The following is a 22,341-nucleotide window of genomic DNA, read 5'->3' as shown; positions in this document are numbered from 1 at the left end:
AGGTGCTCGATTCGTTCTTTTTTTTTTAGCCTTTCGTCTAGCTTAGTGCGATGCCTCGACTTTCTTGAGTTCCTCCCTGTTCATCTGCATTAGCCTTTGTCTTCACGGTATATTGGCGCTAGGGATGGACTCGTTGGCAGAGCTGGAAAGGGAACAACAACGTACTTCAACTGCTTAGAAAAGTCCTCCGCGGCATCGTCATCGTCCCAGCTCTCCTCCCACAGATGCTCGCTTCCACCGTTGGCTGCTGATCCGGCGGCCTGCTCCGCTTCTTCCTGGGGCCAGTCTGTCGTCATTGTCAGCGCGGATTCAAGGTTGTGGCTGTGGTTGTGGCATATGGGTGAGATGAATGGACATACCCTCAACGGGGAAATCTTCAAACTCGTCGTCTTCTTCCAAGACCTGGGGCTTCTTTTGCTGTTGGGGCTGGTCGGAGGGCTCGGCCTTGTTCTGGGTGGTGGAATTGGACATGGTGGGCGGCGAGTGTGTGTTGTTTGTGTGGGATCTGAGGTGGTGGGAGAGGTTCGGTAGACCGGGAGGTCTAATCGGAGAGTAGAAGAGTCGTGAGGATGGGGTTGACGATGGGATGCGTAGATGGGGTTCTGGAGGGTTCGAGCTTGAGGAGGTCGGTGACTTAGTCAGAGCGATAAGCGATAAGATCTGTGTGAAAGGTGAGATCGGGCACTTGGCGTAGGACGGTTTTTATAGTAGTAACAGTAGCTATGGGTAAGTAGTATAGTTAATTGATGCTTCATTTCATGTCTAGGTGGTCTACTGGCATGTGCTGTATAGCTAGTAGCTAGTAGCTAGTAGCTGCCCCATCCTCCGGTGCAAGTTATGCACAGATAACTCGCCCCTCGGAGCCGCCGGGACGCGGCGCCTCACAAAAGTGTGGAAAAAGGCGGCTGATTCGATGCACCAGATTTGGCCTGTGAGTCTACCCCACGACTGTTCCTCTCTTTACCATCTCGCTCTCTCGCTCTCTTCTTATCCCCGATGTTCTCGGAAGCCTGTGCCGCATCGCATGGAACCGTTGACATTCTTCCCGATCCGTCGCTCTTGTTTCGGGCCGTGAAAGTAGTGCTTTGATCTTTGATCTTCGGATTTTCACTTCTCTTTTATCTCGGTGGCCCTGGTGATCTTGGCGATCTTGGAGTCTTGGAGATCTCGGGGTTATTTCACGATGCTGCGCGTAGGCTCCTGGTTTTACGGCAAAAAGCCGGCCAATGGCTCCACGCAGTCACTGGACTCGCTGTCCGAACTGAAAGACTGTATGTATTGCTGATCCAGCCCCGGCTATCATGGCGCTACCAGGAGCCGTTTGGGGCACACGTGGTGAACTGTATGCTGACGGTCTCGAGCGGGAAGTGGATGATGCGATGAGAGGTACCGTTTTTCCCACTTGCGTCTTTGACCAACCCTAACAGAAAATAAATAGCGGCCACCTTAATCCTCAATGACGATGTGGACGGCGCTGAAGCTGGCCTCGCCCAAGGCACCTCGACTTTCCACAATGTGTGTGCTCTATGACGTAGCACCCGAATCAACCTTGGAAGTATGCTGACGGGCATGACAGTTGGGAAAAGGTGTCGTGGCATTCGTTCGCGCGACCTTGGGCTTTGAGCAGGAAATAATGCGACAAGGTCCGTTGTATTATCCGGTGGCGATGACCGTGCTGACACCCAACCAGCGTCCGAGCGGCTGTATGAGGCCGAGACGACCGCCGCCAGCGCACAGCACCGCGCGCAACACAACTCTAACGCCCCCAATGCTTTTCGGTCGGAGATATATGCACCGGGAACGGAATACGCTCTATCTCAGGCCATCGCGCAATTGATGAGCGCCGTTGTCGGCGTCCTGAACGAGAGCTTGACGGAAAGTATCAAGGCTTTCTACCGCCTGCGCAAGGCGTATATCGCACTGGATGCCATCCTGAAAATGGAAGAGAAGTTTATGGAGTTGAGAGACCCCAGTAGAGAGCTTCTTACTAGCTCGAGTGATCTTTCAAAGGTCGGCGCAACCAAGTCGAACTCATCTAACCGGTCACTGGGCAAAGACCCCTCTATGGCCGCTCATTCCATTGCGACGGACGAGAAGGATCTGACTCAATCTCTCTCCGGCTTGAACGTCAATGAACCCGCTTCAGATGTCTCGGGAACCTCCACTCCCAATGGATCCAACATCATCAACCACGACCCGGACTCGGACATCTTCAAGAACGGGGTCGACATCTTCGTGCACTCCGGCGCTAACTTCTGCTTCGGTATTCTCCTTCTTCTCATCTCCATGGTTCCTCCAGCATTCAGCAAGCTCCTTTCCATCATCGGCTTCCACGGCGACAAGCAACGGGGTCTGCGCATGCTCTGGCAAGCCAGTAAATTCCACAACCTGATCGGCGCCATGGCTGCGCTGGCGCTGTTGGGCTACTACAACGGCTTTGTTCGATACTGTGATATCATGCCCGATCCCACTCCCGGCGAGGATGATGTCGAGGGTTACCCGCAGGAGAGACTGGCTGCACTGTTGGCTGAGATGCGGTCCCGATTCCCGAACTCTCGGCTCTGGCTGTTGGAAGAGTCGCGGATGAAGGGTGCTAATAAGGACTTGGATGGCGCGTTGGAGCTACTTTGCTCGAATAACAAGAGTCCGTTGAAGCAGGTTGAGGCTCTCTGTGTATTTGAGAAGAGCCTGAATGCCTTGTTCCTGCATAAGTACGATGTGTGTTCTGATGCATTCATCGAGGTGAGTTTCCTTGTCATCTTTATCACTTCGTCTTCACTTCTTCGTCATTTGCATCTAGTCAAGTGAAAACTAACTGGCGCAGTGTGTGGACCTCAATTCCTGGTCTCGTTCCTTGTACTACTACATCGCCGGATCCTGCCACGTCGTGCTCTATCGCGACTGCATCGACAAAGATCCCAAGCAAGCCGAGAAGCACGCCTCGACAGCCGCCGAATACATCCGTAAAGCTCCGCCGCTGGCAGGGAAGAAGAAGTTCATGGCGCGCCAACTGCCATTCGACGTTTTCGTGACCCGCAAAATCGCCAAGTGGGAAGCACGTGCCAAGGACTGGAAGGTTCCTCTCGTGGATGCGATTGGCGTGGATCCAATTGAGGAGATGATCTTTTTCTGGAACGGGCATAGCCGCATGACGCAAAGCCATCTGGAGGAATCTTTGTCTCGACTGTCATGGTGCGAGAGCGACGCTAACAAGACGTGGTCTCGCGAGGGACCCGAGGAGAAGGCGATTCTCGAACTCATCCGAGCTGCGGTTCACCGGTCCCTGCACAACTACGAGGAGGCCCAGCAGATTCTCAAGACCCGTGTCTTGAACCATGATAAGTCGCTCTTCAAAGGCCATCTGAAGGACGATTGGGTTCTCCCGGCTGCTCACTTTGAAATGGCTGCCAACCTCTGGATGGAGCGCCCGACCTACCAAGCGCTTCACGGGTTATCCGATAAAGCATCCACTGTAACTGGAAGCTCCGAGGGAAAGCACTCGGGCAGAGAGAAGGAGTTGGTCCGCGAGTGTAAGGACTACCTGGACCACGCTGCTCGGTGGGAAAGCTACGAGCTTGATGCTCGTATCGGCCTGAAGGTCACGGCTGCTATGGAGGCAGTGAACAAGTGGGAGAGCACACATTCATGATAGATTGGCGATTTGTTTGAACCTTCAATATCGGGCCTGCATTGTCTATAGCCCTTCCGTTGATGTACCATAAAAGCCAGTAAACGCACGAAAGTAGACATTCTATAGAACATCGAACATGGAATTTGATATTATGTCACTCTTTAATTCACCGCGATCGGCGCTCGTTACTTGTCAAAGCTTTCAACATCACCGACTACAGTATACATTCGGATCAGCAGTGGCGACCCATTCGGAGACCCACTCGTCCCTCTCCGTACTGTATCGGCCGTTGAAGTTGATGCCGATCCGTTGACCACCGCTAAACCGTCACACAATAAGGCTGAAGGCACAAATCTCGTGTTGAAGGATGTACAGACCGACCTCTTCCATGCCCTGCCATCAATTTATCCAAAGACCCTCATCTCGGCCAGTAATCCAAGAAGCCGAAATCGGGTTCCCTCCGCCAACGCCCCGCAGCAAGCTTCGCGCCTCCCGGGTAACACGGCTCGGCATCGGACGTCCGACAGCAATTGGATAAAAGCAATGGACGGTTCCAACCGCCAACGAACAAGCCTTGAAGATTGCAAATATTCTCCGTTTCGGGCATGACGTCGTAACGGCTCCGCGGTTCCTGTCAAGCCAAGAGCTTAGGCCCGGGCTATAACTTTTCCCACCACCATTCCCTGGTCTTTTTTTCTTGGAGATTGTGCTAGCAGGCTCGACCTGAGCTGGCGCTAGCTTTGGAAATCTTTCTTCTCCAAATACCCTTATCGCCCGTTCCCACTCATACCCGGCGCATGCCTACATGACACCAAGCCATGGCGCAAACGGAACGCGAACATGGACATGAACATGAACACTCCTCCCGCAGCTCAACGGACGACATCGAGTCCGGGTCGCACGACGACAACATCCAGGATGCTACGGACAGACTAGAAAAGCAGAGCACGGCCGCATCGGGGCTATCCGTCTTCGAGCAGCGCGCACAGTCTGTAGTATCGCGAATGCGCAGTCGCGAGCCGGGCCAGACGGCGAAATTCACACACCCGCTAACGCATACGAAAACGAGTCCGGATGTTATTGTTGATTTCGAGGGGCCGGATGATCCATACAGGCCGCTGAATTGGAGTTTTAAGAAGAAGGCTGTTACGACCGTTTTGTATGGATTGACTACGATGGGTATGTGATCTGAAACCCGTGCGGGGAATGGGAATGCGGTGGTGCTAATTTGTTTTCTTTGCGGGGATAGGTGCTACTTGGGCGAGTTCTATGTGAGTTATCCCGTCCTACGTGGGATCTTTGGAGTACTGATGGGAGACTAGATACTCGACGGGTCAGACGCAGATCAGTGAACAATATGGTGTTTCGACGGAGGTTTCTACACTCGGTACTTCGTTGCTTCTATTCGGGCTGGGACTTGGTCCTCTCGTTTGGGCGCCGCTGTCAGAGGTCTTTGGTCGCAAACCTGCTGTTCTGGCACCGTACTTTATTGCCGCTATCATGTCGTTTGGTACCGCGACGGCGAAGGATTTGCAGACGATCATGTTGACCCGATTCTTCACGGGCTTCTTCGGTTCCGCGCCGGTGACCAATACCGGTGGTGTTCTGAGTGATATCTGGCCCCCCGAACAGCGCGGTGCTGCAATTGTTGGATACGCCATGGCAGTGGTTGGTGGACCTGTGCTGGGGCCTATTGTCGGTGGTGCGATTGTCCAAAGCTACCTCCGTTGGCGATGGACTGAATACGTGCGTCTACTCCCAAAATAGTTCTCAGAACGATACTGACATTCATACAGCTTACCGGCATCATGATGATGTTTTTCCTTGTCATGGACCTCCTCTTCATCGACGAAAGCTACCCACCCGTGCTACTAGTATACAAAGCCCGGCGCCTGCGCTTCGAAAGCGGCAACTGGGCCCTCCATGCCCGTCACGAAGAATGGGACGTAACATTCAAAGAACTGAGCAACAAATACCTTATTCGTCCGTTCCAGCTCCTCGCAACCCCAATCTGCTTCCTCGTCGCCCTCTACGCCTCCTTCGTCTACGGCATCCTCTACCTAAGTCTGGCCGCCTTCCCAATCGTCTTCCAAGAAGTGCGCGGATGGAACCAAGTCGTCGGAGCCCTCCCTTTCCTCGCCTACCTCGTCGGCATCCTCATCGGCGCCGTAATCAATATCGGAAACCAGCGCTTCTACATCAAGCGCTTCAAAGCAAACAACAATCGCGCCGTCCCCGAAGCCCGTCTCCCTCCCATGATGCTAGGCTCGGTCCTCTTCGCAGCGGGATTGTTCGTCTTTGGCTGGACGAGCCCGAAACACATCCATTGGATTGGCCCGATCATCGGTGCTGTAATGATGGGTTTCGGCTTCTTTACTATTTTCCAAGCTGCCCTCAACTACCTCATTGATACCTTCCAGCGGTACTCGGCCAGTGCGGTTGCGGCGAATACGTTCCTACGCTCGGTCTTTGCGGGCTGTTTCCCGCTTTTCACTAGCGCCATGTTTCATGGCCTCGGCGTGCCCTGGGCTGCGAGTGTGTTAGGGTTCGTTTCTGTTGCGCTGATTCCGATCCCGTATCTGTTCTACACGTACGGACGACGCATTCGAGCGCGTGGGAAGTGGTCACTTGAATCGCTTTAGACGCTGCATAAAAGTTTGGGTGTTCGTTTTGGTCTGCGAGAGGTACAATCGCCGAGCCCTGAAGACCGACCGAAGGATTCTGTGCCCAGGGAAGCCTTAGATACCGCAGCCGCTCCAGACACCATCACCCACGAGGCATCGGCAGAACCTCTCCACCCAGGAACATCAGAACCCGCGGTAGAACATCTATCCTCCGTAGCCGATCATATGCCTTTAAGGACGGTCGAGGAGCGCACCCCTCAAAATCACATTGAGATCTAGCTCTGGTCCCTTGAACGAGGAGAGTGGAGACGGTCTGATCGTCTCCGCATGGATCAGTCGGATCCATCGCCGGTAGAACGAGTGGCGGAAAAGTATTTATGGAAGGATTATTCACTGTACGATAAGAATTTACACAACCCCAGGCCGGCCCAATGCTGCCGCGCGGCGACTGCTGATAGCAGTAATGCCTTATTTGTGGTTTCCGAGCATGAAGAGAAGAAGCCTGCGGCAGAAGTTCGACTTGTAAAGGAGAAAGAACTTCTATGGATGGCATCTCGAGTCTTATACTCGGTCTAAGACGGAAGGGATCCTAGGCGATCATGAGATACCTCTTTTAGATCATGCATAGACCTATGTTGCTTGAAACAAGAGCACAATATAGACAAGACGTATGGTGCCCCGAGAGAAGTCTAATAGAAGTGGTAGTCTAATAGAAGTGGTAGTCTAATAGAAGTGGTAGTCTAATAGAAGTGGTAGTCTAATAGAAGTGGTAGTCTAATAGAAGTGGTATTGGAATGAGAGACTGCTCTTGTATCTATAATGGAGCTATGTAGAGCATCTTGTAGGTGGCAACATGAGAGGACGTTGAAAAAAAAAAAGAATTTTTAGCTAGCTCATTTCAAGAGCTAGGGTCACTTGGAAATTTCGAAACAGGTGTACTCCCCTGGGAGCGGACACCTCTTAGAGAAATTGTCTTGAGAGGAAATCGAACATAGTACGGCCCACTGGAGAGCACAGGCGACACAGTAAGCCACACGCTATATAAAGGGGCTCTTCGCACCTATAGCCTCCTGATCCAATCATCTTCGGCTGAGCCCAGTCATGAGAGAACCACGGAGGTGACCAGGTGCTGGGGACAGGCGGTTCTTAGCTGTAGGCAGCTAATCCTACTCCCAGTGAGGATGGATTCCGTTGGCCGATTGATCTGCTGAAGGAGTGGGTCTCCGTAGTAGCCCGCTATTCGATGGTCCTTGCCGTAGGCCTTAGCGATGAACTTGTATGAGCCTTATCTATCTTCTGAACAATAAAATAACTTCGGTGGTGTAGCCAATTAAATTGGCACCGGTAGATGGTTTCCGTCAGCTGCTTACAGCAGCCCCAGTGATGCGACCGTGATCTAAGCGACACGTGTGGGTTTAGCCGTTCGGCATATATATGCCATGACTCGCATACATTAAAGCCACACATCCGAGAACACGTCGCATACTTATGTACCCTACACTTGCATGCTTAAAACAGCATCACTCTTCTTTCCCCTCACCATGAGGCTCAGCCAACTGGTTTCTTAATTTTTGTAGGGGAACTAAATATCTCCGTCCGATAGCTTTTTATAAATAAACCGTACCTTCTCTAACACCTTCTTTAGGCATGAGCCTACACTCGACCTTGCAAAACCTCTTGAGTAAAGAAATTGAATTTATAATATCCTGGAAATATTATCTCCTATCGAGTCAAGTTCTTTGAATTCAGGAAAGCATGACTCCCCAATTGCAGTCAATAGTGGTAGCCTGGAAGGCTTTTTCAAGTATATCAGTGCGCTGGCTTCGAGTTCTGAATCTTAGATTGCATTAGCGATGCTTAGCGAGATCTCTAAACTGCGCGAGAAAATCCATACCCGAGATGAAGAGCTAAAGAATGTCCGAAACGAGGTTCTTGATATCAAGGAAAGAAAAAGAATCGCTATTAATGAAAGAGAAGACAAGATTGCAGAGTACTCGAGAAATTTACTGGGTGCTGAACAGCAGATAGTGGATCTCAAATTAGCCCACTCGCGAGAGGTCGCTAAGATCTCCTAATCTGCTACAGACATCAGCACACTCCAGAACAGTTTAAAAGAAAAAGATAAGATGATTGACAAAATTAAGACCGCTGGCTCGAACTTGAAATCAATGCTTTCATCGGAGCAGAGGAAAAAGGAAGAGCTGGAAGTTGCCAATGTCTTAATGAACAAAGATCTGAAAGCAGTCAAATCTCGACTTTAAAGATTGGAAGCTTCCTGTGTCCAATACTCAGCTATCGACGAAAAATCCATATAAGTCGAGCGTAAGGATTCGCAGACCTCTATGGGCTGACTGCTTTTGCGTCAAAACACAGCTCGATGAAGTTTAAGGATATTTGGATCTTCGCTGCTAGCGAATTATCTGCTTTGTTGGAGCAAGATGTTGCAACAGAAGTCTTGAAGGTTTGTGCTCAACCTCTTATGTACCGCTCTTCACTCACAATACTATAAGGAAAACCCGATTTGGGAGAAGCTTAGAAAAGCCGACGATATAATGCTGCCACCAAACTTCTCTTTGATCCCTTCTAACTCGCCGGGAGCCAAAACGATGCGCTTTACTATGACCCTGGCGGTTCTATCCGGAGAGATTCGCCGGCAGATATTTCAGCCGATATACCTTCTTTCAGGATTTACCCAAATTTGTGACGCCCTCGCTCACCTTGTAGAGACTAACGGTGAGAAAGAAGCCTTCTGCCGTCGAATACTTCTCTCTATAGATCCCAACGCCGAAGATGAGGCTCTCCAGGCCAAAATTCGAGTTGTGGTCCGCAATATGTCATCATACGCGCGGGGACTACTCTCCGAAGCATAGCATGGTGTATTTTCCACGAGCATCAAAAGAATAGTGCAAAGCGCGGTTGAAGTTTGGCTACCGATCCAGCGGTCACAACAGAAATATGAGACAGATTTTGAGCTATGTGATCTCGAGGATGATAAATGGAGCCACTTTCCTCTCCCTAGTGATAATGCACCGGCAAAAGGACAAGACCTTAATCTTCTCACTATATTCCCATGTCTCTCGCTAGTACAAGATGGCGATCATGAACCGTTGACCGATATAATTCAACTTCGTAGCTCATAGGCATTGTGCTTGGCAGCGCAGCATAAAGCCACTCAAATGGTAAGCTATACCATCACCAGAAGATCTTCGACTCGTCCGAGGAGAAAATCAACCTCTCAAAGCAACACGGGCTCAACCGGGAAGTCTTTTTTAGGTGGAAAATTAGCCAAGAACTGACTGCTGGGCCGTGGAGAAGCTCTCGTAAACACGGATAGCTTTTGAGATTTGGTAGGTAGTATGATACAGATGGAGCGCACGACTGATATTTATCGATCATGGAAGCTTCACATGTATTCGTCGTTATATCCTTCTACCAGACTAGACCCCATCGCATAATATTCTTCCCCTATTCGTCAACCGTATTTATACGAGCGAAACACCGTCAGTACGTTCACAGAGCGTCTCCTCTTTTCTGAGCTAGTCAAAATAGAGATATGGGACGCTGCAATCAGTCAGGTGGTGCAATAGGGCTACAGCGGTCTTGGGGATCTAAAGCCTCGCTCCCAGTGTGAAGCAATCCCATTGGCTTTATTAAGACCCACTACTACGGTGGAATACGTACTAGCCGTCAATTGGACCTCAGTGAGTGAGAGGATGCCTCGCGGAAAGTACACTGCGACTGAATACCAAGCTAGGGGCAAGCCACTTATTATAAAGAGCCGCGGAAATTAGTTGAAGACGGGCCGTACAAAGCCTTCGTTGCTTCTGTGGCCATACCCTTGATTCGAATATCCCTCACACTACATCTGATAACTTGTTCTACTTTTCTGCGTCGGAGATCAGCTTATTAAATATCTTCGCCCCAATGCGGCCTAGGTATCATACGGATATTATACACATAGAGTTCTAATCGCTGACAATTCGAAAGGATATTGCAATTCGGTATCTTTCATGTCTTCACTGGGAAAGACCGAAAGCGTTTCTTAATTCATAGGGTGTTAGAATGTTCGTTCCCGAGCAAGGCCCTTCAGCCGTCTATGATTGAGGACATTGATGAGGTGGTCTTTGGTTGTTGTTGTGAGTTTGTGTACTCTGACGATTACTCCGTTACTAAGAAACCCAGTGCCAGAAAACCACATCTTCAGAAATGGGTGGGACAATGGCTTCAACCTTAGATCGGAAAATCTTCCATCCAACGAGGCTTCCCGGTATCTATGCGCTTCTGCTAGAAAGGCTTGACCAGGCTCCACGATCGGAAGACGAAGAAGACTTGAACACCGAGTCTCTAGATAGCTGTGCCGACTTATTATTGAGTCACGCTAAAATGTATCGTTTCGGTTTCCGAATAGACTGGCTTTCACTGTGGGCTTCTCCGTTCTATTGGCTTATGCGGTCGCTTGAGAACTTCACCCTGCTTGAAGAAGGAACTAAGGATATCGTGCAACTTTTACAATTCTTTTTCGAGGACAGTGAGCACATAGAGAATATGCGAGGTGTGTTGCGAGACTATGTTGTGTGGAAGGTGGAGATTATGGTGCAAGATGCCGACTTCCAAAAGCTACTGGAGAGAATCCCGTCTTTAGAAAAGGCAGTCTTTCGTTCAACGTGGAAGTATAGCGACATAAGAAATCAAATCCTCGGGTCGACAATAATCTCCTTGCATGTATAGATCTTGAATCAGCATAATTGGCGACCTCGAACACAGCTATCAGCCATAGCAAACGTCCTTGGGAGGTCAGCTAATAAGCCGCGGTCTGGTTGCAGCTTCACACTCAGTCTTAACTAATTTTAGCTTGCTTTTAAATCAGGAACCTAACAATCTTAGTACACCCTTCAGCTGCTGCTGCTATGAGTGTATTACCAAAATTATCATCCTTAAGAGGCATATTCACTTAAAGTTTCATCTTAATTAAAAATTCTAGAACCTTAGTCTATCTCGCTGCTGCTGCAGCCAAGGGGCACTTCTAAAGCTCCCAATTGTCAGTACGGTAACAGAATCAGGATAGTATAATCTGTCATTAGATCCATAGAAGATATTCTGATTAAATTAGCTTCTAGTCCTAGAGATATGGATAATGCTCCCCATTGATTGAGTGAGATACGGGATAGGGAGGGGGATGACTCGCTAAAAATCCCGTATAACGGATTATTCACTCACTGACCAGCCCTCCTGGCCCTCGCTTACCCTCGTCTAACTCTAACCCTCGCACTGCCACAATGCACCCACCTTTTTTGTATTGGGGGGGGGAGGGGACGCGTTTATAGTGTAAACGATGAAGAATAATATTAGGTTGATGTGCTGGGTGCTAACTTTGGCAGCCCCAACCCGCTGGTTTTGGCGGTGCATTAACATCTGATAGTACGGTATGTATTTGATCCCCCAGACTCGATTCCTCCCTATCAGTTTCACCTCAAACCCCCAGCAGAAGACTCTGGTTAATCCAATCCATCTGCTCCGGCTCCATAGAGAAAGTAAGCGTCCCGTCCCCCCACCCAGACGCAAGCATCTCCACGTCGTCGTCTCCGAACGGCTGGCCAGCCAGACATGCCACGTCGAGATCCCAGCCATCGCCGATGCCCGCCACTTGCTGCAGCGGCGGCGGAGGTGGCGGGGGCGGGGGCAGCTGCGCCGTGTCCACGGCTTTCGACAGTGGCTGGCCGTATGCCAGCGTCGCGGACGAGTGGCTAAACGGGTTGCTCCCCTTCTCGATCGGGGTCGGGGCTACGGGGTCGATGTGCCGTCGCGAGGCCAGCGAGTTCTGGATCCGGCCGAAGGTGCCGTATGTGCGCAGGCTCGGCGAGAGAGGGGGCGTCGGCGCCAGCTGACTGTGACGCTGTCGCGAGGTTGTGGAGCGGGACCTAGGGAGATACGCGTTAGTCAACTGTGGTTCCAGAAGAGCTGTGTTGAACAGCGTCCATAAGGTGGCGGTTCACTTACGGTGGTATATCAGTGAGGTCTATTTGATATCCATGCTGAATCGCTAGTCTGCACACGGAACAGAACTAGGAGGTTATTCACACCAAAGTCAGCTTTTCAGTTGACGGAACCGGGTGAAAGAGAACCGGGAAGTTAGGACAAGGTAAGCCTCACCAAGTCTCGAATCGGGACCGACCGTTTCGCAGTCTCCTTCGCACACCCGACCGCAACGTCGAGATTCGCATGGATCATCTCATCCGTCACCCCGAGCCCGCCGCTGTCCTGCGGCTGCCTCTCGATGACCAGCACCCTCAGAGCGAGCGAGAAACATATAGTAACGACGGGGTCGTGGCTCGCACTGAGCATGTACCGCGTGCTCTCGGCGACGACTTTACAGATCTCCGCCGCATGCCGCAGACGGCCGTGTCGGCAGGCCTCCAGGAACGCGGCGGGCGGCACGCAGCCTTCTTCCGCCGCACCAGTCCGCCGCGACGCCGCCAGGTACGACGCGATCCAGTACAAGTCGCAGTAGCAGCCGTGGAAAATGCAGTGCAGCGTCACCAGATTGACGAGGTGCGGCTGCCGCCGGTAGATCGCCTCCGGCTGGAACCGCAGCCTCTCCGGAAGACAACGCTGCCACTGCTCCAACTTTTCCTCGTACTGCTGGAAGGGCGACCCTGGATCCCACGGATGTATCGCCGGAGTGCTGCTCCCAGTGTGGGGGTGATATTGCAGCGTATATTGCAGGATCTCCGTCCGTAGCGAGGCTAGATTGACGAGGAACGCTGAGATACCCGGTCCGGCGTCGTCACCATCTAGAAGCGGGTTGTGGGGGTGGCTGGACGTCGACGAGAGTGAGGCTCGGCGGTGGTCAACCAAGTGGCCTAGAGTCTGCATGTTGGTCTCCAAGCCCAGGTGAAATGCTCGCTCGTTACATGGAAGGGGTACGTCGATGGACGACACATTCAGACTACCCAGCGGCTTGCAGCCGCCGTCTATCATTGAATCCATGACGAAGCAGCTCCACAGGAGGCGGTGCCGGGTCTCGCGCATCGTTATGGCGGTGCCGGCCTCGTCGGACAGCTCACGGTGCAGCTTTAGGCCGTGGGCCAGGCGGACGGCCAGGCCCGAGATGAACCAGGCACTGATGTGGTCGGCACGGTGCCAGTCGTAGCGCTGTAGCAGCAGGAGAGTCTGCAGGGTGGTTGTCGACGGTGGCGAGAAGATGTCGGCCATGACCAGACGTCGGCACTCATCCGCCCAATGGTCTGGGAGTGGATTGTCCGGCTGGACAAAGTGCAAGCTGGTGGCGATGACAATCAGCAAGAGCGGGCTCAGGACGGTGCTGTTGTCGAACATCTGCTCCACGGTTGGCCGGTGGAGGAAGGTGTAGAAGCAGAAGTAGTGCGGACCGTCAAAGTAGAGGCTGAGAAGCTGTCGCAGTTCCGTCCTGGAAGGCACCCCGCCGAGAGTGCTAACGTTGCCAGTTGGATCTGCCGGGCCTGAAGTGTTGCTGCCCCCGCTCTGACTCCATTTGGGGTGCTGTTGCTTCAAACTGACGCATCTTGTGAGTGCGTGTTGGCACGGTTCGCAGGTCCAGCGTTGGATGTGGAATTACAGCGAATCTGAGGCCCCGATCAACGACATGCGCCAATAAATAAGCACACACACCTGAAAGATGGACCGCACTTTTTTCTTCCGGCATCTGTCGCATGCATTGTTCACGCGCGAGCGCTGAGAGAACTCGGAGTTGATGTACCATGAGCAGGCCAGATCTAGGCGCGAGCAGTTGCCGCATATGTCGCGACGCTCATCGCAGCGCACCTATATGTGTAAAAGGAGCGTCAGTAAGATAAAGCCTCCAGACTTACATGTCTGATGTAATAGGGACAGCATAGTACCTTTCGCTTCCTGCAGGTAACACAGCCGAGCCGGCTGTGAGTTGATCTTTGTTTGACTGAGCCGTCGCTAGCTGCGATGCGAGTGGCTCTGGTGAGCGACGACGATTGCCTATCCCGCGACGCCATTTGGGCTCGCCGATTTGGATCCGGCTGTTGGGACCCGTTCCACTGGGGACCTGCGCTGTTTAAATGGGACGCGGGGCCGGTGGCCCACCCCCAACTTGAACCTTGAACAAGAACGCTATTTCCAACTCCTTCCCCGCTTAAGCGACCAATTACTTATCAGCGCCTTGCTAGGCTTGCTAGCAGGGCCACGCCGTGGATATCTCGACTAGACCTAGCGAGAGTACGCATACTCCATACCTAGCCTACTATGCAGTAGTGTCAGAAGCTCAGCCCACCTACGCGGTGATTTTGGGGCCGTGTGGCGCGCATGTACTGCGAAGAGGTACACTACAAGTGCGTACGACGACTCTACGTGAGTCTAGACTTCGACGATCGTAGGGTAAGTATTCCCAATCGCATTAAAGATACACATATAGAAAGTGATCGGTATACGTATACTTCTTTGAAACACACTAGCATACACAGACTCTCCTCGCGAGAACGAGCGAAAAGGAGCTGATGATGGAAGCGCAAGATAACCATTCAGTCCCCCACACTGTATTACTCGAAGGACGGGTACTCGACACACGAAACCTTCTACGCTGTCACACATCTTGAAGGTTGATCGTCTCGACGCGCTCCTCGTGTTCGACCGTGGGCCTATCGAGCTTTTCGTTGTACGATGCGTTTTCGAGATCCGTGACGCTGAGATGAACCACATATATTCAGTATGCGGGTTACGAACGGAGCAGTGATGCTGGAGGGAGTAACATACCGGCTTCCCGCCCCGTAGGTACGGGTGGTCTTGAACTTCCGCGCTGGAACATGAGCCTTATAGTCACGTCAGCTTCGTGTAAAAATCAATAGCGGCGCTTGTCTCCTGACTCACCTTGAATAATTCGTCCAGTTCCTGCAGGTGTAAGGCAGCGTGTTAGCCACTACAAACATAGTATCGGACAATACGCAGAGGCCAACCTCAAGAGAGCGATCCTGTAATTCATGTCAGCTTGCGTTCTGGATGTAGGTGTAGTGAGTGTCAGTTTAGGGACTGCTTACCTTTGTCTCCGGCAGCACAAAGTAGACGAGGATCGCGGAGAAGAATGCGATTCCTCCAAAGACGGCTCCGATGGCGGATCCGATGGCGTCGAGAATATATGGCACGGAGAAGCTCACAATAAAGGCGGTGATAACGCTAGAAAACGCAGAAAAGTAAGTATAGGATACAGACCAGATGACACATCTTCCCGGGCACAATAGACAGTTCAAGTTGAACTTACTTGAGCGCGACACCCAGAGACAGAGTCTTCTCGCGCAAAGCTGGATTTCCCGCTTCCGAACAGACCTATTTGTTTCGTCTGTGAGCTATGTCCAGGGATGATGGTTCTTTTGCATAGTAAATATAACAACAGTAGTGTTAACATACCGTGAAGAGTAGAGGTCCCCAGGTCCTACGAGTCACGTCGGCTTGTCAGCATATCAAGGCAGCTTTATGTGACGGCCGCTCGAGGACTAGACTCACCCAGAGTAGAAGAAGAAGTAGAGCATCACGCCAGCCACTAGAGCTCGCGCATCAGTTGTGGTCGGGTTGCTCTGGAGTCCCACGCCGGTGATGAGGAACAGGAAGGCAGACTGTATGACGGCGCCCCAAATGAGGACATCGCGACGACCGAGGAAGTCGCTGAGTAATATTCCCAGCAGACTTCCGGCCCAGCCAACGGTGGCAGACCCAATGTTATAGTTGAAGGCTTCCTTGGAGAGGCCGACAGTAGCATAAAACCGTGGCGAGTCTGAATCGCCCAAGTTAGCTTTGGCAACTGTGTTCCTACGCACTTGGGCGATGATTGGCCAGTTGACCGTTGGTCGGTGGGAAAAGAATCCCTTAGAACTTACATCCAGAGACGAGGTTTTGTCCAAGGAACTGCTGCAAGCCCAAGAGCCCACTACCAATTAGAGTCCGGCGTAGGTTAACCCCTCTCTGCAAGACACGACTCTGTGAGAACGATCGAAGAGACATACATCTGCCAGGTACATCCACTTACAATCAGTTCAATCCAAGGCGCCTTCTCAAGGTCGTTGCGAACGGCCTCCTCGATAGCGTCGACCTCAAGGCGGTTCACACCAGACCGCACGTCCTCAGCAGGCCGCACTATATCAAGCACCTTGACGGCATCTTCCTTCCGGTCCTTGCTGATAAGCCATCGAGGGGAGTCGGCTGGGAGATATGATGAGTTTTGCACTGAAATCCTGAGGTAGAGACGCGGTAGGGTCTTGTGGAATCTTACGAATGAAGAAGTTACAGACGAAGACGATAGAAGGGACTCCCGCCTGGATTGCGACGGGGATGATCCATCTAAACAGACGTGTCAGTGCTGGGCCACTGCCCCCGAGGTCTGAGAGAGAGCCCACGGCATGCTAGGGCACATACCCGCTTGGGTGTGTGGACGTGGAGTATGCGCGGTTCACACCAGCAGCATAGATTTGACCGATCTGGATAAATAGCTGAAGTGATCCGACGATGGTACCACGCATGGCTGCAGGCGAGATCTCGGATTGGTAGCTCCTGCAAGAAAGAGGTTATTTAAAAGTCGTGTCGCAGCGGGAGCCAGATAGCGTACGTGGAAGTGACTTCGGCGAGGCCAACGCTAGATTTTGGGAGCAACAACGTCAGCTGTGTACCATGTGATGCATCATGCCGGGGCCGGACACCATGGGAGTAGCAGCACCTGAAGTAAATAACAATACGGCCGATAATGAACTGGGCAATCTCCTTAGAGGTAGACTCAATGACAACGCCTATCCAAACGATGACGACGAGGGCCCAGATAGTCCAGCGGTGTCCAAAGCGCTCGATGCCGAAGGGCGCCATCTGACACGGATAACGTTAGTATTAGATGCTGTGGCCGTGGAACAGGACGAGGATAACCTACCAGACTGCCAACCAGTTTACCCACAAAGGCTAGCGAAGCCGTGTACGAGGCTCTCTCAGACGACAATTCATACTTGCCCGACGCAGTCTTCTGTCCAAACTGCTTTGCAAATGCCGGAATGCTTTGCACACCGCCGAAGCTGGTCACCTCGTAGCCGAAGATGACATTGATAAGCGCCGTCACCATCCAAGCCCAGAAGAGCCGCCACGTCATCTTGCGGAAGACATACTTCATCGAGTATGTTTTTGAACCGAGGCGTTCCGAGGTGGTCATCGGATTGACCTGTTGGGTCGTGGACTCTGCCGTCGGACCCATCGGGGCGGATTAGGCGGAGTTGCAGTGCGTTGTGGACGTTTGAATTTTGAACAAGACGTAACGGGACGTAGCTTCAAGCTTGATGATATAGGGTAGTATTATCTTAGGGAGAAGAGAAATGGGGCGAGGTTTCTCCTTTGAAGCAATACAGCGACTGGGCTCGTCGCGGGGATCGCGGACGCGAGGCAATCATGGCTTGTAAAGTAGCTGACATTGGCCTTCCGAGTAAATATCCAATTTAATCCCATGCCTAACTGCGGGTATGCCTCTCTCGCCATTGTATCTGCTGTGCAAATATGGGAATGGTGGCTTGTATTCCATTGAGCTGGTTGCGCTGCGAGGGACAGGAGATCGTGGAGATCGCGGAGGTCGCGGTAATCGTGTAAATTCGCCCACTCGCGGACATCGCGGGAAGTGTAAGTGGTCAAGAAGTAGAAAAGGATTCCCAAGTACGGGCATCACTCCGGCGTCTCTTGATATATAATAAGTCACTGCTTGTTACTTGTTAGTTTGCTAAGCACTGAGCAGGCTATCTACTGGTAATAACGACCAACAGACAGGTTGTCGGAGTTAAAGATCGCGTGTGAAGTGGACATCGCCTACAGCAATTTCCGTTGCTTGCAGCTCGGACGTGCCACTCTTCGAGACTCGCCCTTCTTCTCGCATCCTAGTGCTCTACAATCAAATCGATTTTACCACCCCACCCCCACCACAAGGGAATAGATAGCAAATATAGCGGCCCCTACCGGCAAGCGCCCCAATTTCCTCATCATCGTGGCAGATGACTTGGGGTTTTCAGACGTGGGCTGCTTCGGCAGCGAGATCAGGACGCCTAACATCGATAAGCTCGCCAGCCAAGGCGTCCGATGCACCGGCTTCCACGCCGCGGCCGCATGCTCGTGAGCTACCATCACCCCAATTTCAGAAGAAAGCACAATGCTGACGCTGGGTTGACATGACAGACCTACCAGGGCTATGATCATGACTGGCACCGACCACCATATCGCGGGCCTGGGAAACTTGATCGAGTTCACCAACTACACCGGCTGGTTGCGTTTCGACGGGGAGCCCCTTACCGAGAGTGGGAAGCCTTACGACACGAAGCCGCAACGGGGCATGCCGGGGTACGAAGGTTACCTCAACGAGCACGTTGTCACTCTCGCCGAGTGCCTACGGGACGGCGGGTACCGCACTATGATGGCCGGGAAGTGCCATCTCGGCCTCAAGCCCGAGCGCTCGCCGCACTCTCGGGGCTTTGACCGGTCCTTCGCGATGCTTCCGGGCAGTGCCAATCACTATAACTATCGGCCTGAGGGAGAGTGAGTTTCTCCTACCGCCATTGATTGTTTTTCTGTGCGAGCAGTTGCTGACGAAGGGTGGCAGAATCAAGAATGGCACACCCCAAATTCTCGACACCAGCCTGATCTGCCTTCACAGCGAGGATGGCGAGTACATCCCGCTTGACGAGCTGCCAAAAGACTTTTACTCGTCCAACACCTACGGCGACAAGCTGATCGAATACCTATCCGAGTGGAAAGAGGGCAACAAAAAGGAAGGACAAGAAGACCGAGACCAGCCCTTCTTTGCCTACCTCCCCTTCTCTGCGCCCCACTGGCCCTTGCAGGCCCCCAAGGAGTACATCGACCATTACCGTGGCGTCTACGACAAGGGTCCCGAGGTGCTCCGGCAGAAGCGGCTGGCTAAGCTGGTGGAGTTGGGGCTCATCGACAAGGACACGGAGCCACACCCGGTGGTAGACGACGGACGCTCCGAAGCGTGGGAGGAGTTCAGCGACTTTGAGCGCAAGATGTCGAGCCGCGCCATGGAGGCCTTCGCCGGCATGGTGGAGGCCATTGACGTCAACGTCGGACGCGTCCTGGACCATCTCAAGTGCATTGGCGAGCTGGACAGCACCTTTATCATGTTCCTGTCGGACAATGGCGCCGAGGGTGCCGCGTACGAGGCGTACCCACTAGTCAGGGACTCGATGATGGGGCATATCCGCAAGTACTATAACAATTCTCTCGAGAACATCGGTGCGGCCGACTCCTTTGTGTGGTACGGCCCACGCTGGGCGCAGGCATCGACCGCGCCGTCGAGGCTGTACAAGATGTTCACCACCGAAGGCGGCATAAGGGTGCCCTGTATCCTTAAAGGACCCGGGTGCACTAGCAGCACAGACGGTGCCATCAGGCACGAGTTTGCCACCGTCATGGACATCGCGCCGACACTGCTCGACATGGCAGGAGTGAAGCACCCCGCGCCGACATACCAAGGCCGCCAGGTCGCGCCTATGCGCGGCAAGAGCATGAGTTCGTGGCTCCGCGGCGACGCACCATCTACGCACCCTCCAGACTTTGTGTACGGCTGGGAGTTCTGCGGACGAGCAGCCATTCGCCGAGCACAATGGAAAGCGGTCTTCATCCCCGCGCCCAAGGGCCCGCATAAGTGGCAGCTGTACGACCTGAGCAAGGACGCCGGCGAGATCCACGACCTAGCCGAGTCATATCCCAAAATTCTCGAGGAGCTGCTGGTGCACTGGGATAAGTATGTCGAAGAGGTCGGCATCATCCCGCTGCACCCGGAGCTCGGCGCCTATCTCGAGGCTACTGAGGACCAGATGGAGGTAAGCAGACCGTTGAGCAAACAGGATTGTAGGTGTTTGACTAACACTGCCTTTAGGAGAACGCTTGGATCGAGTACGAATACTGGAGACCTGGCGGTCTTGAGGAACCTGGAAAGTTCTTCCGTAACCCCCAGCGTTTCCCTGATGGTATCGCGCAAGCGTAAGTCAGAGTTGTCTCTGCTATCTTAATAGACATACATTCAGCTCAGTTGTTGGCGTAGTTGCATAGCTAGAAATATAGACTGTCAAGTACTCCGAATTTGTTCTAGTCAAAGGGAGGCAAAGAAATTGCGGCGGCCGTACAATTTGGTCAACCCGAGGAACTTTTTGGTTCCCTCGGCAGTAAGTTCAATCATAGGAATGGGAGGCCCTCCACGAGGATCCTTCTGAAGGGAGATCTGCAGGTCCTTCAATTGCAGACTTAACAAGGCATTCCTCCGGTGCACGGTGAATAGAGCGAGGGAGTTAAACAGGCACACCTGGATGCGTTGGAATCCTAGGTGGAACTTCTTCTCCTGAGTCGACAAAATGGTTTCATTAAATGGGCCGATATCCTCGATATAAACCAGCGTCTTCTTTCCCGGTTGTGTGTCTAACCCATGCTCTTGGACCAAGTACTTCATACCCTATAAATCAGTGGTTAGGCAAGATGATCAACCATATTTAGAAAGAATTTAGGTTCATGTTACTGACCCTCCGTACATCTAAGCCATCCGCATCGTTGATTTTGATCTTGGTAAGCTTTTGGTAGTAGCCGCGGAGGTTTTTCCAGTCCATATTCAACGAGCTAGCTTTGTGGGTGCGTTTTAACCATCGACCTTCCTTGCCGCGCTCGAGTTTAAGACACCAGCCTAGGAACCGATATATGTCATTGTTCGACGCCTAGCGTAGCGCCTCTTCAGGCTCCCGCCATTTTGGCTCATTGGGCTTGTTTATCCGTTGGCTGGTACAGTACCTAAGCATATATTAGTAGACAGAAACAAGGTGAATTTCGGCTATAACTAACCGTTTCCACCGGCCCTCAATCCGATCTCGTCGTTCAAGCGTACCAGGAGCCTTGTCGAAATCCTCGGGGATCTCGGAGAGATCAACTCCATCATTATCTAGTGGATCATCGTAGAATTCTCCCAAGTCGTTAGAGAGCCCTGGCTCCAAAGCAGAGCAGTTCTCATCCGACCGGAGACGTTTTCGTGAGCTTAAGTAATCGTCCTGCTCTGTCAAATCCGTTTCATAGGTAGCGTCACTCTGCTCGTCCAAGTTGCTAGTGGTGGTGGTGGTAGTGATACCGTCTTCGCCACGGTCGCTTCCCTGATTTCTATTCCGTCGGGACCGAGGACGCTTCATTGTTGGGATCGAGGGAAGCCAAGGGGCGGCGAAAAACGAGCAGAGGAAGCGGGTAGGAATGAGGCCACGACACCACGACACGGCCAAGCAGGCCGCAGCGCACTAAGAGACGGTTGAGTGACTGGTTTGTGAGGAGATACACTTGCGATCGAGGGAGCAGGAACGTTGGAAGAACAAAGAATATAAAATGAAAGGGGAAATACGTTACGAAGATTGTACATAGTTTACATTTGCTGTTGGCTTGGGATACTAGATAGATACCCTTTGTTTGCATCACACCTGAGATTGTCCACGAAGAGCGGTGGAATTCTGAACATATGATTGAATCTTATGAACATACTATGGGTTAATACCAAAAGCTTGTGAACTTCAAGAAGACTTTTTGTCATGTTGACTTTCCACCTCGCCGAGTCCTTAGAGGTGTTTCGGGCCGTGTGCTATACTTAGACTACTGATCCTTCATCGCTCTTGCGAGAGGTCCTTGCTGTGATTCCTTTCTCATCATCAGTTTTATGAATGCAGATGATTCAGTATTTTATCCGTTTCACTCCCGTAAGGAGTTCTTTATTCGGTTGTCTACTGTTCCTGCTTCCCTCTATTTCTTCGGATTCCATTCCCAACCAGGGTGGGCCTGTTAGTACCCAAACATTCCGGAGAACACCACTTTCCCTTACGGTTCTCCTAGATTTTCAGGCTACTCGGAGGTAAAATACTAGAGATATCTACGCGAGAACTTTTCGGATAGCGACGAGTTTCCATTATATTAGGAGATGACAAAGAGAGAGACAACCAAGGTAGAAGTAAGAGAGAAGCGAAGGTAGAGATGAACGTAAAGAGAGAGAGAACGAAAGTGAAACCAAGACAAGTAAGGAAATAAAGGACGAAGGCCAAC

General features: G+C 52.0%; 8 protein-coding genes across 8 annotated transcripts; 4 read left to right on the top strand and 4 right to left on the bottom strand.

Annotated features, from left to right (window-relative positions):
• Positions 1-42: 42 nt before the first annotated feature.
• Positions 43-471, bottom strand: N7498_004145 (proteasome regulatory particle lid subunit SEM1; the record flags this gene model as incomplete). The annotated part of the gene is made up of 3 exons (XM_058451207.1): positions 43-76; positions 166-286; positions 360-471. 3 exons carry the CDS (start codon positions 469-471, stop codon positions 43-45), a joined length of 267 nt encoding a protein of 88 aa, XP_058310669.1.
• Positions 472-1,183: 712 nt separating this feature from the next.
• On the top strand, positions 1,184-3,649 carry N7498_004144 (TTC39/IML2 family protein; the record flags this gene model as incomplete). Its single annotated transcript, XM_058451206.1, has 5 exons — positions 1,184-1,271; positions 1,439-1,515; positions 1,577-1,643; positions 1,691-2,742; positions 2,825-3,649. The coding sequence occupies 5 exons, from the start codon at positions 1,184-1,186 to the stop codon at positions 3,647-3,649; spliced, it is 2,109 nt and encodes a 702-aa protein (XP_058310668.1).
• Positions 3,650-4,449: 800 nt separating this feature from the next.
• Positions 4,450-6,273, top strand: N7498_004143 (MFS transporter; the record flags this gene model as incomplete). The annotated part of the gene is made up of 4 exons (XM_058451205.1): positions 4,450-4,810; positions 4,881-4,902; positions 4,954-5,377; positions 5,428-6,273. The coding sequence occupies 4 exons, from the start codon at positions 4,450-4,452 to the stop codon at positions 6,271-6,273; spliced, it is 1,653 nt and encodes a 550-aa protein (XP_058310667.1).
• Positions 6,274-10,179: 3,906 nt separating this feature from the next.
• On the top strand, positions 10,180-10,983 carry N7498_004142 (uncharacterized protein; the record flags this gene model as incomplete). The annotated part of the gene is given in 3 exon segments (XM_058451204.1): positions 10,180-10,190; positions 10,243-10,420; positions 10,438-10,983. 3 exon segments carry the CDS (start codon positions 10,180-10,182, stop codon positions 10,981-10,983), a joined length of 735 nt encoding a protein of 244 aa, XP_058310666.1.
• Positions 10,984-11,725: 742 nt separating this feature from the next.
• Positions 11,726-14,258, bottom strand: N7498_004141 (uncharacterized protein; the record flags this gene model as incomplete). The annotated part of the gene is made up of 4 exons (XM_058451203.1): positions 11,726-12,173; positions 12,428-13,773; positions 13,903-14,055; positions 14,103-14,258. 4 exons carry the CDS (start codon positions 14,256-14,258, stop codon positions 11,726-11,728), a joined length of 2,103 nt encoding a protein of 700 aa, XP_058310665.1.
• A 584-nt stretch (positions 14,259-14,842) lies between these two features.
• N7498_004140 (sugar porter family MFS transporter) lies at positions 14,843-17,479 on the bottom strand (the record flags this gene model as incomplete). Its single annotated transcript, XM_058451202.1, has 14 exons — positions 14,843-14,942; positions 15,013-15,068; positions 15,127-15,147; positions 15,213-15,227; positions 15,294-15,429; positions 15,515-15,579; positions 15,661-15,685; positions 15,757-16,024; positions 16,128-16,212; positions 16,277-16,449; positions 16,520-16,587; positions 16,663-16,797; positions 16,853-17,103; positions 17,165-17,479. The coding sequence occupies 14 exons, from the start codon at positions 17,477-17,479 to the stop codon at positions 14,843-14,845; spliced, it is 1,713 nt and encodes a 570-aa protein (XP_058310664.1).
• A 296-nt stretch (positions 17,480-17,775) lies between these two features.
• Positions 17,776-20,334, top strand: N7498_004139 (arylsulfatase; the record flags this gene model as incomplete). Its single annotated transcript, XM_058451201.1, has 6 exons — positions 17,776-17,853; positions 18,203-18,378; positions 18,451-18,798; positions 18,863-20,105; positions 20,162-20,265; positions 20,310-20,334. The coding sequence occupies 6 exons, from the start codon at positions 17,776-17,778 to the stop codon at positions 20,332-20,334; spliced, it is 1,974 nt and encodes a 657-aa protein (XP_058310663.1).
• Positions 20,335-20,374: 40 nt separating this feature from the next.
• On the bottom strand, positions 20,375-21,449 carry N7498_004138 (uncharacterized protein; the record flags this gene model as incomplete). The annotated part of the gene is made up of 3 exons (XM_058451200.1): positions 20,375-20,731; positions 20,799-20,956; positions 21,155-21,449. The coding sequence occupies 3 exons, from the start codon at positions 21,447-21,449 to the stop codon at positions 20,375-20,377; spliced, it is 810 nt and encodes a 269-aa protein (XP_058310662.1).
• Between the last annotated feature and the right edge of the window lie 892 nt (positions 21,450-22,341).

Source organism: Penicillium cinerascens, assembly GCF_028974065.1.
Source record: "Penicillium cinerascens strain IBT 15544 chromosome Unknown contig_24_segment0_segment0, whole genome shotgun sequence".
In the NCBI taxonomy this organism is placed as follows: domain Eukaryota; kingdom Fungi; phylum Ascomycota; class Eurotiomycetes; order Eurotiales; family Aspergillaceae; genus Penicillium; species Penicillium cinerascens.
The sequence above is the reverse complement of the archived record's forward strand: the minus strand, read 5'-3'. Positions and strand labels throughout refer to the sequence as shown.